Source organism: Panthera leo, chromosome B1, assembly GCF_018350215.1.
Source record: "Panthera leo isolate Ple1 chromosome B1, P.leo_Ple1_pat1.1, whole genome shotgun sequence".
NCBI lineage: Eukaryota > Metazoa > Chordata > Mammalia > Carnivora > Felidae > Panthera > Panthera leo.
Genome location: NC_056682.1, coordinates 112,398,690 through 112,416,379, shown reverse-complemented (window position 1 = coordinate 112,416,379; position 17,690 = coordinate 112,398,690). Strand labels below are relative to the sequence as shown.

Below are 17,690 nucleotides of genomic sequence, written 5' to 3'. Positions count from 1 at the left end.
ACACATGGGAACTTTTGAAATTCTCCATACCACCCAAGGCTTCGCGGGGGAACATGAGCACATGAGGTCAGTTCCTTCCACCCAGGCACCTCTCTGAACTGTTTCTAATGTCCCAGTAAAGAGTAATGTTTGGCAAGACACTATGCTTACCTCAGCTTCTCTGAGGACTATGCTGTCTTTCCAGGTCACATCCAGGGAAGCAAAAACAAACCCTTTGTTACAGGATTCCCCAAACTTCCTGGCTGCCCTAGCCAAAGATAGGAGAGCAAGAATTCTCTCATTAGACCTGCTTGTCCTCTTGGCCATTGAGTTTGGTGGAAACTTTAAGTTTTAGCTTCCCTCTTCTCTGGATTATAGGACAGTTTAAGTCCATCAAGCTAGGCTTCTGCTAGATTGATGGAAGATTTTTTTTTAATGTTTATTGATTTTGAGAGAGAGAGAGAGAATGTGAGCAGAGGAGGAGCAGAGGGAGAGGAAGAGAGAGAGAATCCCAAGCAGGCTCCACACTTTCAGTGCAAATCCCAACGCATGGCTCCATCTCATGAACCTGAGATCATGACCTGAGCCGAAATCAAGAATCGAACATTCAACTGACTGAGTCACCCAGGTGCCCCTGGATGATTTTTGAATAAAGAAAATTCTTAACCACATCTGGCTTTCAGAAATGCTGTATGTCTATGGATTTAACTAATGGAATTTGAGACTCAAAGTTGCATAAGAATGATATCCTAGGTTGAGTTCCCTTTCTAGAAATAGAGTATGAAATGTGGGTTAATGTATGTGTAGTTTATTGAGAGAGAACTCTCATGAGATAGGGAGTATGAGAAACAGAATGGGACAGGGATAAAAAGCTAAGCCATAATATGGTCTCAGATGGAGTCGAGCTTTGCTAGATTCCACTAGAAAGCTATGAATTGTGCTGAAGAGTGGGTCCAACTTGAGGGAAACAGGTTGGCTTATTTTATTCCTGAATCCTAAAATTAATGGCCAGGGGTGGGGATTGCATAACCTTTTAGGTAGGATGGCTGTATTTGGCCAAGGGCTATTCTCTGAAGAAGGTGGCAGCTGTGAGCCAACACAGGACTGTAAGGGGATTTGAGAAGGGCACTAGAGATGACTTTGTTCTCAAAAGCAGGTCTTCACATGTGGTCCCAGCAGTATCAATACTACCTAGGAACTTGTGAGAAATTCAGATTCTTAGGCTCTACTCCAAACCTGCCAAATCAGAACCCCTGCTAAATCAGGAGTATGTGATTGAATGAACTTTCCAGGTGTTGCAGATGTATGCTCAAATTTGAGAATCATAGTTCTAAATGATACTGCTCTTCAGGGCGCCTAGGTTAAGAGTCCGACTTCAGCTGAGGTCATGATCTCGGGGCTCATGAGTTCAAGCCCTGTGTCGGACTCTGTGCTGACAGCTCAGAGCCTGGAGCCTGCTTTGGATTCTGTGTCTTCCTCTGCCCTACCCCCACTCACACTCTGTCTCTGTCTCTCAAAAATAAATAAATGTTAAATGATGCTGCTCTTCCTCTGGAGTTATCAAATACCAGTAGGAGCTGTGGAGTAACATAATTTGTGGAAAAAGAAAGGTGCATCAGCTAATTTCTCAAAATGTCATCCCTATAATAATCAGCAAAAATTCACTCCCAGTCCAGCGTTCTGACCATATGACTCAGACTTAAAGAAAACAAGTGATACCAAAACGGAACTGTTGCGTAGCTATCAAGCATGTTGGAAAATATAAGGCAATGGGATAGGATATTGATTTTCAACATTTGAATACATAGTATTCCCTTCTTACTTCTACTTATGCTACCTAATTAGCCAATTCTTCTGGCCTTAGTAACCAAGACTCATTCCTTCCAATCTTCACCTATCTGAAATGTACAGACCACTTGGCTTCTGACCAAACAATCTGTCATCCTTCCTAAACTTTCATTGTTCTCTTCGCTAAATTGATCCTCAGAGCAACAACTATTCTTCATAACCACCTTAAAAAATCACCAACTGGACATGGCTGTTGCTCTATCCACCAGGGAAAATAGAGAATCATTAAAATTAGAAAATTCTCAAGTTTCAAGTATCAACACAAAATTCTACATTTTTTTTTTTTTTTACTTAACCAACATTCTGAATAAAACACACCATTTCTCCATATTATTTATACTATTATTAAGGGAGGTTGAATGCTTCAAAATATAATTCCTTCTAAATAAGATCAGGAACTGAGAAAATAGGGGAAATCAACTCTCTGAACTGAAAACAAGCTGTGTATCATATCTCATTATGTAAATCAAATGATATCAAAGATTTGTATTCTTCTCTATCTGTCCAATATTAGTACATCCTGTAATCAAACTCTTGGGAAGAAATCAAGATATATTTACTGTCTTATTTATTCACAAAATAATTTCAAACATAATAGCCAACACATCGATATTACTAATTCAATAATTCAACATTTATTATTTAACTTAAACTTTCAAAATGTAATTTGAAAAGGCAGGATTCCCATCTAAGGTTCTTTTTTAAAACCTAGTCTAAAATGTGAGGCATAACAGATTTCTGAGAACAGTATTTCAAAAGGCTCTAGAATCCCTTTTAAGGAGGAAGAAATTGGATTCTTTAAACTTTGAAATGTCAATAGAAACTTCAGATTTTGTGGAAGAACAAAATCTATATTTATTAGTATTACTTGGACGTATATGAAAAAGATGTTTTAATGGGCAATATAAGTTAAATTGGAATGTTTTAAGTATTCATAATTCATGAGTGTTGTCATTCATGCTTCTTCACATCAAATGTAATTTCCATAAGATATATTTATCATGGTACATATGTATATTACAATCAGCTTATGTCTATCCATCAATATTAGCCATAGCTAAATGGCTTTTATCCAAAATTTTACCTCAGCAATTTTTCAAATGTACTTTTCAATATTCTGTCTTCCACTTTACTACTGAAAGTATGAAAGCACTAATGCATCATGTGAACAAACCTCTTTGACTTGCCCCCCCAAAATAAATCCATTTTCTTAATTGTTTAATAGAAGGATTCTCATTAATGTTGAATTCTGTGATTTCCGTATGAGTACTTTCAGTCAAATGAGTACTAGTCTATGGTTTTAAATTAACTGGTTTTTTTTTTTCTCTTCCTTAGAGCTCAACTTCTAGATTATAAGATGGCTCTAAACTTGACCAAGTATCTCGGAAAGGAAGAAGATTTTTTACCATGGCAGAGAGCAATTTCAGCCGTAACCTATATCATTAGCATGTTTGAAGATGATAAAGAGCTTTACCCTGTGATTGAGGTGATGTTAATGCTAGATCTTATGAAAGTAAATGTGTAGCAATTAGAAGAGTAGGGAGATTTCTGAGAGAAGGAGCTTCCAAAGCACATCGACCTGCCAAGTGAAATGAAAGGAAAGTACAATGACATGACTAGTCAAACCAAAGAGATGCTATCTCTGTTTTTTTCCAACTTGAAGTATGTCCGTATTTCTGGTTCAGTATACCACATAATGATATATTTTAGTGTTGGAAAGAATACAAGAATTAATATTTTAGTTAAAATAGACAAGATACTAACTAGATCTTATTTTTAATGGACTTGTCAATGTTAAAATGAATTTATTCTTACCAAAATATAACATTATATTTCCTTATTCTTACTGCTGTTATTTCCACGTTGAGAGTTTGTGATGGGCTAGTCATTCTGATTACTTTGTTTTGTGATTTCTGACACACTTTGCTAGGTCACTTGCGATTTTAAGGAAATTCTGGATTCAAATCTGTAGCTCTTCTACTTACTAAATGCAATAACTTGGACAAATGTTTTAATATTTGTGAGTCTTCATTTCCTTCATAAAATAGGAATGTCAGCACTTCACTGTCCATGGCAATGGGATAGTGTAGACCATATAAAATAAAAACCCTTTGTAAATCCAAAAGCAATGTACATACATTAGTTATCACTATTTTAATGTCATCAATACTTGATTAATCTTCTTAGTGCAGTAGGTAGGTCAGGTGTTACTCTACTTATCACAAATGTTATTAACTAAAAAGTAGAGCTTAAAAGGGGCTTACCCAACGTTTTACAAAACATTAGAGAATCACCCAGGATGTTCTTATCTTCAAGACTGAAGCAAATTTGCAATGTGATAGAACTGAATACGTCCCTTCCCTAAGGAGAGACCCAAAGTTCTCTGGACTAGTATGAAAGAAGATTACAACAGGGGCTTCATATTATAATTATTAAGAAACTTGATAAACAGTAAATTCTTACTGTACATGGTGCTTTTATTTCAGGAATACTTCCGGAGTCAAGTGAAGCCCATTGCAGATTTTCTGGGATGGAATGATGTTGGAGACCACCTTACAAAGTTATTTCTTACATTTTTAAATTTTCACTTAATATTTGTCAGTGTATGTTAAAACATGTTAAAAAGTGCTCAAGGCCCCAGCTTTGTGTGTGTTTGTTTTTTAAGGTTACTACGTGCTTCCGTATTAGGGCTTGCGTGCAAGATGGGAGATCAAGAAGCTTTGGACAATGCTACCCAATTATTTCAGCAGTGGCTGAGTGGGACTGTAAGGTGACTGTCCAGCATGTGTTCATTTCTAGAGGCCTTCAAACTTAGAAATGAAGACTTTAAACCTCTGAAACACTGTTTCTTCTTCTAGGCTTCCTGTAAACCTCAGGCTTCTGGTATATCGGTATGGAATGCAGAACTCTGGTAATGAGACTTCATGGAACTATACTCTTGATCAATACCAGAAAACTTCATTAGCTCAGGAAAAAGAAAAACTACTGTATGGATTAGCCTCAGTGAAGAATGTTACTCTTCTGTCCAGGTAACTTTTTTCTTCACTTATATGAATGGCATTTGATGGCTTATGTGTCACTTTAAGATGCTAATTAAAGTAAAATGCATTTCCAAGAACATCTATTATAACATATTTTCCCAGCAAGAAACAAAATATCCATGTAAGAGTGGAATAAAGAAGGGTAACCTCACATGAAAACATGCTGGAGGTAGGCAGTTTCTAGTTGTGAGCAGTGGTTCAATATTTTCATCCAGGACCTGGGGTGTTTCTCTTTCTATTCTGCCATCCTCAACATATTGGATGTCTCATAACTTCTAGAGCTCCAAGTATTTTGTCTTCACGCAAATATGTTAAGTGAAAGCAGAACAAGAGCAAAGAGTTTCTCCTCACAAGTTTCTTTTATGCTAAAGTCGAATTATCTCCACTTCCCCTCATAACTAGAACTGGATCACACTTGATCATTCTGGGTTATACTCTAGGTCTACCACTTGATCATTTGCTGACTAGGAAGAACTTGAATTCCTTTGACTGATTGGGGCCATCGTCATACTCTGAGGCTGGGGTAGGAGCCTACCTACTTCCCTAGGATCAGGGATACCTTGATCCAAGCCCAGAACAAAATTGTTTCTGTCAGCAGAGAAGGAGTATCTGCCACAATATGCGCACGCGCGCGCGCACACACACACACACACACACACACACACACACACACATTTATATTCCACTCAGAAAGACTGCTTGAAGACCATCTATGAATCTTCTCCCACTACACCTATGCCTCCAAATCAACTAACATCTGTCTTCATTCATATGTTGTATGGTTATGGTTTCTGAGTTATTTACTTCATTCATTTAACCAACACTTAGGATGTCCTTTCTATATATAGGTCTATAAATTGTGGGAGTAAAAATGAATAAGATGTGGTATCTATCCTTGAGAAGCTTATAGCTCATGAGAGAGGCACAATATAAATATAAATAGGAAATTACAATGCAATACCCAATTTGTAAGGACTATTGGCAACACCTTGTATCCACCTGGCAGAGCCAATAATACTTTTTCACCATCTTATCTCAAAGTAGATGTCAATTCTCCTTCTCGCTGCCCTAAAATAGTCTATCAAGAACTTGATCATTTTGCCACTCCATAAAACATGATATTGACCCATTATTTTGATGGCATTTTTCTATCTGATGAGAAAATTAGCAAGTGCTTACATGCCTTACTAAGACTCTTATGAATTAGAGAATAAAAGATAAGTTACACAAAAATTCAGGACCACCACTAAAGTGCAGTTTCTGGAAGTTCACTGGTCTAGAGTATGTCAAGGTATGCCCTCTAGGTACAGCCATGGCATAAAGTTAATAAAAAATCTATTGGGGCGCCTGGGTGGTGCAGTCGGTTAAGCGTCCGACTTCAGCCAGGTCACGATCTCACGGTCCGTGAGTTCGAGCCCCGCGTCAGGCTCTGGGCTGATGGCTCAGAGCCTGGAGCCTGTTTCCGATTCTGTGTCTCCCTCTCTCTCTGTCCCTCCCCCGTTCATGCTCTGTCTCTCTCTGTCCCAAAAATAAATAAACGTTGAAAAAAAAATTAAAAAAAAAATCTATTGATTTGGTCACTTAATTTATCTTGGACTTATTTGCATTATACTATAATTATAGGTAATTAATCTAACCATATAGGTTACGTTAAAAGGTTGTTTCCTACAATCTAAGGAAGAACAAATAAGATGTGACTATTATCCTCTAGAAAATAAAAGTATAAATACTTTCCCTTAATTTACTGGCTCCCTTTTTTTTTTCCCAGTGGAATAATAAGTGGGTGAAGTGCTTTTATTCAATAAGTGCAGTTAATTTTTAAAAGTTAATAGCTAAAATTTGAATTGTTTTTCTCTTTGGATTTTCTTAGATATTTGGATTTTCTCAAGGACCCAAATCTTATTAAAACTCAGGATGTGTTTACAGTCATCCGATATATCTCATATAACAGCTATGGGAAGACCATGGCCTGGAATTGGATTCAACTCAACTGGGACTATCTAGTCAACAGGTGGGATAATCAGCTAATGGTCTGTTGTTCTCTTTGTTTGATATCATCTACATATTCTGTTTCTTTTTGCTGTGCTTTCTCTGACATCTATACAATATCTGGAATGGCATATTATTAGAAGTAAAGGATCATGGTAGTTTCCTCCTAAGGAAGCAATATACTAGTTAATTTTAGGCCTAATTCCTTTTCTGGAAGTTATTGTTTTAACTGATCTACAGAGTTCTGAAATCTGGAGAGATGCCTAAATTGTATTATTTTTAGTTTGGTTAAAATAAGTTAATATAAATCTCCCTGTTGTGTTAGCACTTAGTATAATTGCAGACACATATTTATTCTCGATTAATATTTAATGAAAACGAAGTGAGAACTTCTGGACCTAGGTTCACATTGTAGCTCTATATCTTACTGAGCTTATATGGATGATAATTTTTATCTCCCTTGACCAGATAATTAAACTTTAGGTATTTTGAAAACTTCTTAAAAAGGGACCTATATTTCCCAGGCAATAGCAATCTTAAGATGGGAAATAGAAAGGACAAGAGAACAAGTCAAACTAAAGGGATGCTTTCCCAAATTTATTTCTTCAGCCCCATGTAGAAGAAATGTTGCCATTCTTGGTGCTAATCTTCTAAATTTAATGCTTACTCCCATTTAAAAATAGATCCCAAATAAATGTGCAAACATTGACCAAAAGACCTTTACTGTGTGCAATCCCCACGGTGGGAAATAGGCCGTTATCCTCTCCTAATCTCTCCTGTTTTCCCATCAGCACTACCTAGTTGACAATGACTTATCAGAGATACTAACTATGAAGAAAATTTTCTGTTCTCTTTTTTACCCCATCACTCATCAGACTGCCATTAGGTTCATTCACATTTCTCATCCTTCTGAGATCCAGATTGCATCTGTATGTTTCAGCCCCAATACCCTACATTGCTTTTGCCTATTTGTGATGAAAATTTTTCCCCTTTTTGTTCTTGTAATTATTGAGTGAAACTGCTCCATCTCTATGAAGTTTGACTGGTGCGTGTGCATGCGTGTGTGTGTGTGTGTGTGTGTGTGTGATGCCTGTCCATCTGTGTATAACCATTTCAATGAAAGGCATGATGGAATTAATAAATCTACCTATTGGGAACATGTTGTTATCTGGAGATAACACTTCATATTATGCAAGCTAGTACTTCCATTTGCTTACTATATGCCTAGTGACATGTACTGAGTTTTTTGTTTTAATCAAAAAGACCGTAAGTCATTTTTTTTGGCCTTTGCTGCAAGAAACCTATGCAGATAAAGAGTGCTTACTTCTGAATTATTATAAAAAAAAGAGTAAATAATGTTCCATTTTGCATAATAAAGTGGCCATTCCCTTATTGTTTATTAAATAAAATACTTCTCAAGGCCTATTTGAATAGTTCTAGTGTGATTGATTTCAAATAATGCATATTTCATTTAAAAAATTAGTTCACTGTCATTCCTCTTAATAATTAAGAACTAGAAAAAAACAGGTGTTACTTTGTCATAAAAGTCATAACCATCTGGTCCTCAAGTAAATTAGACCTAATCCTGAAATTAAAAAAAAAATGATAAACTATTTCCAGTGCTACTTCCAAAACCCTTGCCCAGGGCTTTTAATATTTCTTCATAGTCTAATGATCTAATTCTCATGAGGCATTATTTCACATAGACTCAAACATAAAATTATATTACAACCACATGGTGAACACAAAAATAACACCCAATATTAATTATGGTTAGTTTGAATAAATAGAATTTTCCCACTAAAATTGGATAGGATAAATTAAACAAAAATGAGCAAGCTATATACAAATATGTTCAAACTTGAATATTTTCCAGAATTCGAATGAGTGGTTTTCCTGCCTAGGATCCTGAACAACTTATTGTCATCCTAAAATAAATAAGCTGCTTTTTTATAAAGGGTTTGTCATATGACTTTTATGACAACTGATGGCCACATCACTAATGCCCTTTCTAGTTTGAGACTTAACCAAAAAGTTCCAAGGATACTTCAGCAATTATTCTTTGATTTTGTTTATCCCAGTAAGGTCTTAGATGAAACTGTGAAGGGGAATGAACTTAATAAGTCAGTAGTGTGGTGTGTTAGAGTTTGATTTTAATTTATGACTATGGATGAAAATTAAGTCAGTAGAGACATAATTGTAACTATTTAAAGACTGCCTCAAACAAAAAAATTAATTAGAATTTAATCAAAAGTTTTATGAGCATGAAATAATTTCTTTTGGATTATATGATAAAACTTATGTAAATATTAAATCCAAGAAGAGGATTGTTACATAATATTATTTTTAAAATATTTAAGATAAATCTTTATTTTAGTTTTAAAAGTAATTAATAGGATAAATATACAGCATATTTCCCTTTAAATGCTACAGGCTATGTGATGTTGGTTTATTGGTATAAACATATTTTGTTCTGGCATTTTTAGTATTTATACAAGTAGTTTCAGTCTTTACTCAATCTCTCCATTGCTAGTTCCCCAAAATATTCTTTAATTTATAGTCACTAAGAACAAAGCAGAAGAGGAATATTATAGAAGTTATAGAAAGTCACTGAGAAAAATTGTGTTCTTACCTCTAATTAACAGACTTTCTTTGAATCTATAGAATATCATTACAGCAACTTAGTGTGATTCTCCTTTTTTATTTTTATCATTTTTATTTTTTTGTGTGATTCTCCTTTTTTAAATCCCCATTTTCTTATTATAAAATGAGTATGTATTTTATTGCACAAAATACAGATAAGCAAAAATAAGGATGCAAAAATCACTCATAATTCTACCATTTAGAAATAACTCTTATTGTCACACCACTGTTTCCTTGAGGTATTTTCCTATGGCTGTTTATTTATATAAAAGGAATCATATTATACATATGATTTTATAACCTGCTGTTTCCCCTGCATCATCCTATATCATGGATGTCTTTCATGTCTTTAAGTATCCTTCTTCAATGTTATTTCTAATGCTCAATCATATTTCAATGTCTTTTCATGTCTTTAAGTGTGCTTCTTCAATGTTATTTCTAATGCTCAATCATATTTCAATGTGTAGATACATCTTAGTTTATTTGGCCAATCTCCATATGTTGGATCATAAAATTGTTCCAAACTTTGTGATGAATGTGGCAGAACTGTCACCCAGAAAAAGAAAATTACTCCTATCCTTGCTAATTGAGTATATAAAAACTGATATCTCATTTTAAATATAATTCTTTCACCCAGTAAATATTGTGTAACATCCATTATGTGCTAGGCACTGTGCCTGGCATTGAAGATATGATAGTAGAAACATACTGGTTCTCTGTCCTCATGGAGCTGAGAATCTGGTGATGGAGTCCAATATTAATTAAAGAATCACACTAATACATGTATACTTAAACCTTTAATAACTACAAATAGAAGAGGTTCTATGTACACTGAAAGAATGTAAAAGGGAAACTGACCAAGTCAGGAGAAGTTGGACTTTAAGGGCTTCCCCAAGGAAGTGACAATTGAGCTGAATTCTAAAGGAAAAGTGGGAGTGACTTATGGGAACAGGAGGTGAAGCACTCTTGGCTGAATGTCTACTATCAGAAAAGTAAAAAGATAATGGCCAACCTTTGCAGGGTCAGGTTAATATTTGGGCTGTTGTTATAAGAGCAATGATAAGCCACTAAAGGGTTTTAAGTAAGAAAGTGAAATGATTGATTTTACTTTAAAAAGAAAGCTCTGGTACTAAGTCACAGACCTAGATAGGGGCCAGAGTGGATTTGAGAGAAGCAGTCAGAGAGCTACTAGAACAGTCCCAGCAAAAGATAGTGGCAGATTGGACTATGGATGTAATGATGAAGATGAAGAGATAGGAACAACATTTAGAACTTGGTGAATTAGAAACAGGACCGTCGTGAGGGGACAAGGATAGTGCCTAGATTTCTAGAAAACATAAGGCTTATAGAAGGAGAACAATGGCTTCAGTTTGCTATTTATGATGCCTTTGAGTCTCTTTTGAGATGTTGAAGTAGAGATGGTTTCAAGGAAGTTATAGTTCCTTGTCAAATGCTTAAATATTTAAGTTTAAAGTAAATCCAAGATCAAAAAATGCCCATTATATTTACTGGCATAAGAGCTATTAGTAACTCTAGAGATCTACTTTCTCAGTGGAGTGATGGGGGCAGAAACTAAATTGAAGCAAGTTAATAAAACAGTCAATGGTGAAAAAATGAAGACAAGAAATGTAGAGGACTCTTTGAAAAGTTTGACTCTGGGGGGCGCCTGCGTGGCCTAGTCAGTTAAGCGTCCGACTTTGGCTCAAGTCATGATCTCACAGTTCACAGGTTCAAATCTTGCATCCGGCTCTGTGCTGATAGCTCGGAGCCTGGAGCCTGCTTCAGATTCTGTGTCTCCCTCTCTCTCTGCCCCTGCCCCACTCACACTCTGTCTCTCTCTGTCTCTCAAAAATAAATAGACATTAAAAAATTTATCAAAAATAACAAGAAATTCTTGGGGCGCCTGGGTGGCTCAGTCAGTTAAGCGTTTGACTTCGGCTCAGGTCATGATCTCACAGTCCGTGAGTTTGAGCCCCGCGTCGGGCTCTGTGCTGACCGCTCAGAGCCTGGAGCCTGTTTCGGATTCTGTGTCTCCCTCTCTCTCTGACCCTCCCCCATTCATGCTCTGTCTCTCTCTGTCTCAAAAATAAATAAAACGTTAAAAAAAATTTTAAAAAAAGAAAAATAACAATAAATTCTTTAAAAAAATAAGTTAACTCTGGATGTGGCGGTGAGAAAAAAGGATATTAAGAGATGCCAGATCAAGGAAGAGGAGTTTTTTCTTTCTTTATGTGGAAGATCATTTTAATATGTTTAATATATTTTAAAGCTGATGAGAAAGACCCAGTGAAGAATGAGAGCTTTAACATGTAGTACAGAAAAGATTCTTTAAAATTTTTTTTTTAACGTTTATTTATTTTTGAGACAGAGAGAGACAGAGAATGAACGGGGGAGGGCCAGAGAGAGAGGGAGACACAGAATCTGAAACAGGCTCCAGGCTCTGAGCTGTCAGCACAGAGCCCGACGCGGGGCTCGAACTCAGGGACCATGAGATCATGACCTGAGCCGAAGTGGGACGCTTAACCGACTGAGCCACCCAGGCGCCCCCAGAAAAGATTCTTTCAAAAATAAAGTGTTTAAGTGGAGAGAAGTCGGAGTCAATGCACAGATGGTAGAAGAAAACTAGGTATCTTTGTATATTTGCAAACTAAAAGATGTAGGAGTTACCGTATATTTTCTCTGTGGATTAGAAGACAAGGTCATCTTTGTTGGAGAGGGAGGAAAGCAGGAGAATGTCTGGAGGTTGGAAGAGAGTGACAACACTTGAAAAAAGTAATTCAAGGATAAAGAGAATGAATTGACCAGGGTAATGTAGGAGGACTGTCAATGTGGAGGGTCCATTTAAGATTGATATTATGAATTTTTAGTGAAACATTATGAAGGAAGTTGGGTGACCGTCCTTGACAGATTAGCCACCTGGTGCAAACACAGAGGAAATGGGCAGTTGATTTTCTCCAAAGCTGGATTTCTGCTGGAAACAAATTATTAAACTATAAGGGAGTTTAGGGCTTAGGAAAAAAAAAATGTTGAAAATGGTAGACCAAGGAATCAAAGCTATATAAGAAAATAAGTGCAAGGAAAAGGAAGATCTGATGGTCTGGTGGCACTGGACCTGGTACACTGACAATGGTTAGTTATTAGAACATTTCATGTTTTTTCCCATTGGCATATTTTGTCTTTATGTTTCTTCTGCAAACTGTGGATTCATTTCCTTGATAATTTCACGTTGGCATATTTCTCCCTTTTAAATTTATATAGTGAAATGTATTTGTATAGTGAAGAACTGTATAGTGAAATATTTACATAGTGAAAATATTTGCTCTTTTCACATCAAAACAACAAATTTTGACTTAATTTTATGAGGTTGAATTTTAGTATAAACAATTTTTAAGATGTGTGTAATAATCTTAGTTTTTATCTCCATGGTTTCTGCTTCTGTTATGTGATAATTTTTAAGTGTAGAATTTCTCCTACCATTTGTTTACCTCTCTATATAGTGATATATTTTCTTTTATTCTTCTCTGGCATTCCAGTGGTTCAAAGTTAATACATAATTCTTGTGGTTGTTTTTCTTACACTGTGACTAGTTGTGATGAGATTTTTACCTGTATCATAATTATTCATATTACGGTCTGTGAGGAAATTTCTGATCCTTGCTCTTTAAGAGAAAAAGTGCAAAAGGGAAAGGAATCGAGTATCATCTCTAAAATCCTATCTTTGCACTTAGCTGTAAGTGTCTTTGCTTAGTCTAATATAGATCATATAGGCTAATATAAACCAATATGGTATGCAAGTAGCTAATAGAGCTTTTTGAAAGAAGAATGAATAGCTTATATTCAAATTTCTGCACCTGCGGGAAGATGCACAGAGTATTTGTCACAATAAAGGTGACTAGAGCTACCCTGCTGTATCGAAAATACAGACATGCAGCAGCTTAAAGGATATGCGTAATTATTTCTCACTCAGGTTAGTCTGCTGAAGTGAGCATTCTAAGTTGTTGAAGTAGTTCTACTCTATGAGACATAGGACCTTATCCGATTGGTGTGGTTGAAGGTTGGAGGGAGGGGAGAAAAAGAAGTCCAAGGCAAGCGATTTTCCTTTACCGAAGCAAGGAGGCAGTGGTTGAACATACCGCTTCTGCTCGTGTTCCACTGATACAAACTGAGCCACCCATCTGCACCTCGCTATGAGGGAGGCTGACAAATGTAATCTCTATCTGGGTTCTCACAGTGCAGGAAAGAAGAACAGATTTGGGGAATACAGCAAGCAGTCTACCACATCCGGGATAGTGTTGTGGATCTGTCTACAAAAAAAGTGAAGGATTTACTAAGAATGCTTCCTGAATAGAAATATTAAATTAAATGTGTTTCTATGTTTTACTTACTCTGCAAATTACTTTAACACACACACACACACACACACACACACACACACACACACACACACAAATCAAAAGCAGATGTCTACATCTAGAGAAATGATTTAAAGTTCTAGGCACTTATATTCCCTTTTACTTCCTTAAACTTCTCTTTAGATATACACTCAATGACAGAAACCTTGGCAGAATTGTCACCATAGCAGAACCATTCAACACCGAACTGCAGCTCTGGCAGGTATGAACCTAAATCCCTCTGGACTTGTCCAGGAAGAAAGAATTTAACTGTTTTCTTTGTTTCAAATAGAAATGGCATTTTCTCTATTGGGGTCGCAGAAGACAGGGAGAAAGAAATAATTCTTATATCTAATTAAATGTGTACCTATTTTTTTCTAAACTGAAAAACATTCAAATAATCAAGAAACAAAGTTTAAAAGTGGAGAAAGCTGAGGCCTTAGGAGGCTTAGAAGGCTACCTTTTGGCTTATCAAAGCTTGGATAGTATGTGTCCCCCGGTAAATGTAGCTTGGAATAAGATGGTCAAGATTTGATTCCTCTTAAAATTCATAGTTTTGGAATTAAATTTTTTTCAATGTTTATTTATTTTTTAGAGAGGGAGAGAATGTGAGTGAGTGGGGGAGGGCCAGAGAGAGAGGGAGACACAGAACCTGAAGCAGGCTCCAGGCTGTCAGCACAGAGCCCAACGTGGGGCTTGAACCCACAAACCATGAGATCATGACCTGAGCTGAAGTCCAACACTTAACTGACTGAGCCACCCAGGCACCCCTTTATAGTTTTGGAATTTAAAGACTTTTTAGGTTTCAAATTATCTCAGTTCCCAGAAGGAAAAACATTTATTAATGTTGGACAGAGATCATATGAATTTTCAGTATCTGCATATTATATGTTGGAATGATAATATTCTGTGTATTAAGAAACAAAATTCAGGCACCTGGGTGGCTTAGTCAGTTGGGTGTCCAGCTCTTGATTTCGGCTTAGGTCATGATCTCATGGTTCATGGACCAGTGCAGAGCCTGCTCCCTCTCTCTCTGCACCTTCCCCACCTCAAAAACTAATTAGTTAATTAATTAATTAATTTAGAAAGAAACAAAAGAATTCTCATTTTTGTAAGTAGCAAACAACACTATAATTGAATTTGGGGAAAGACTTTGGAAGGAAGAGGAAAAATAGAACGAAGGTTAAAAGAGATGTTATTGGAAGTCCTTAATAAGTGAATTGAGAGTATGTTAATATATTTCCGACTCCTGAAGTGAAAGGCTAATAAGGAAAGCCATCATTCCGCAGACCAGGTTTTCCAGGGAATGCCTGGGGAATGCATAGGAAACAGAGAAAGCCCCAGAAGCACAGCAGGCCATGCCAGCAATTTAGTGTGCTTCTCCTTCTCCAATATGGCAGAGCCTCCTTTGACTTGACATGGTGCCAGAAATCCAGTAATGACTGCTAATGTAAGAGATGGGCTTAATCTAAACGATGCAACAAGACTGTACCTTGGTGTTGTACAATAATAATGAATTTCCAGGGAAGAAAGAAACCAATCCAGTTTGTAAGTAAAAGTCTTGAAGACTAGTTGGGCTTAAAATGACTTTCTTAATTATTTCCCTTTCTTTTCTAGATGGAAAGCTTTTTCAAAAAATATCCAGAAGCTGGAGCAGGAGAAAAACCTAGGCAGCAAGTGCTGGAAACAGTGAAGAACAATATTGAGTGGTTAAAACAAAATAGAAACACCATAAGACAATGGTTTTTGGATTTACCTAAGAATGGTTAATGTGTTCAAATATCATGTTTTAATTTTGTGAATCTATTGTTTCTCCTGTTAAACATTTGGTGGCCTAATTTAGAAGCACCATGGAGGGAGTCTTATACCCAGATACTGCTTTTGCTAAGTAGTGTGTTTATATGTCTTGCAAAACTTTTAAATTGTTCTTCTTTGTTTATGAAGGAAGATACTAATAGAGTAGTTAATGTACTCAGGGATTTCTTCTAAGTGTACTTCATAGGAGATTCTTTGCAAACTGAAGAGAATTTAATAGCCATTTTAATGTCTTTAAATATCATTCTCTATATCTTAAATCTGTGAAAATAGAACAATTTGGTCTTAGCTTTACATTTTTAGTACCAAAGAAACACCACTTAATCTTCTCTCTTGATTGATTTTTAAAGTTTAAATACCAGTACTTGAGGGACCAAAATTACCATCTTAATCTTTATTTTATTATTCAGAATTACACATATCTAATATCATTATATTCACATGTGTCCTACTCCTTTAAATCCTCAAAAGTAACCCAGGTTTAAATTTTACTCAAGGATTGCATGAATTAGCCAAATAAATGGCTTTTGCCTTCACTACAAAATCAACAAGTGAACTCTCTTTGCCTTTATAAAATAAATCTGAATGATTAACTTGAAAAAAATATATTGTTTTCCAGTGTCACTTTACTCTCGAATAATAATGACTGCAGCGTTCCCCAAATAATTTAGCATGAGGCAAATATGATTCAAGAACCTAGCCTTTTTCATGCTTGGTACTCTGTCATCCTGTTCCATTCCCTACAAAGCTCCTTCAAATATGCTATGAAATTAGAGGGAAGATAGTGCTTAACTTTGCTCCATGGATTTTAGAGGAAAAAGGCTAAATAATTGGAAACTGGTCAGGAAAGAGAGAAGGCTGATTATTCCATAAAACTAAATGGAATTAGAATTTAGCTTTGATCTAACCTAGCAATCTAAGTGTGAAAATGAGGAAACCCATGTATGTCTCCAGCATGACTCTGCATATCTGAGGATATTTCTTCTTATAGACAACTTTTATGTATAAGCCCTTAGATCCTAATCCATACAGAATAGCACCGATCAAATTTATGTTTGTGACTTGATTAAAGACATCAATTTTGTAGAAGCCGGTGGCAAGAATATGTTTAATATGGCACTTGGTGCCTAGTGGACCCACAATGTAAGTCCAATAGGCAGAAAAGAAGGTAAATGACTATGTTCCAGTCTGCTATATCTAGAAAATCTAAATTTATTTGGAACCTTCAGAAGTATAAAATAATTTAAGATTGGTCTGATGATAATTCAAGCATATAAGAACAATGAAAATCTTAGCTTTGACTTTACTTACATAATAATGTGCCTCCATTAATACTCCCAAATTTTGTAAACTTTCCTACTGCTCTTTCATAATTATTGCTTCTCAATCTACGCAGCTAAACTGGCAAATTCAAATGTGGACTGGGGGAAAAAGATTTAAAAAAAAAAAGAAATTTCCAGACCAGGACTTTAAAAATATTTAAAGAAGAAGAAAAGAAGAAAAGACACATTAACACCATAAATCATCAGGAAAGTCCCACTATCCGCATGAGGCTTAACACCCTAACTACAGATTAATCATAATCAAAACCAGCAGTTCAAGTCTATGTATTGTTTCAAGTGGACAAATAAGGAGTGGAATGGTTTATCCTCCTGCTTTATGTAATAAATTATTTTTTAAAGAAAAATGTAAGTTTGAGGGCGATGGTAAATAAAGAAATTCCAACTTGCGTACAAGTTATTCTGTGTCCTTCCACTTTAAGCACCACAATGGAGAATCAATTGCTTAGCTTTCTTTACCCCACGTGAAAAAGAAATGTGTACACCTCTGTCATAATAACTCCACTAGCCCTTTGGGCCCTTCCCATAAGCATCTGGTTTTTAAAAGGCTGACGACCGATAGACCTATGCCAAGAACAATTTACTACTCTGCTTGCTTGGTTTGTCATGATTTTCACAAGGGAGGAAAATTAGTATGTTGTTTCC

The 17,690-nt window shown here is 36.0% G+C and overlaps 1 protein-coding gene across 1 annotated transcript in view; it reads left to right on the top strand.

Moving 5' to 3' along the window:
* Positions 1–17,432, top strand: part of LOC122217947 (glutamyl aminopeptidase) — an 82,762-nt gene extending 65,330 nt beyond the window's left edge. The window contains exons 14-20 of the mRNA XM_042935678.1: positions 3,163–3,313; positions 4,314–4,387; positions 4,493–4,597; positions 4,686–4,856; positions 6,739–6,879; positions 14,035–14,113; positions 15,508–17,432. Of these exons, the coding sequence (XP_042791612.1) occupies positions 3,163–3,313; positions 4,314–4,387; positions 4,493–4,597; positions 4,686–4,856; positions 6,739–6,879; positions 14,035–14,113; positions 15,508–15,660 (874 nt within the window). The 3' untranslated portion in view covers positions 15,661–17,432. The remainder of the gene's footprint in view (positions 1–3,162; positions 3,314–4,313; positions 4,388–4,492; positions 4,598–4,685; positions 4,857–6,738; positions 6,880–14,034; positions 14,114–15,507) is intronic.
* Positions 17,433–17,690: the final 258 nt, after the last annotated feature.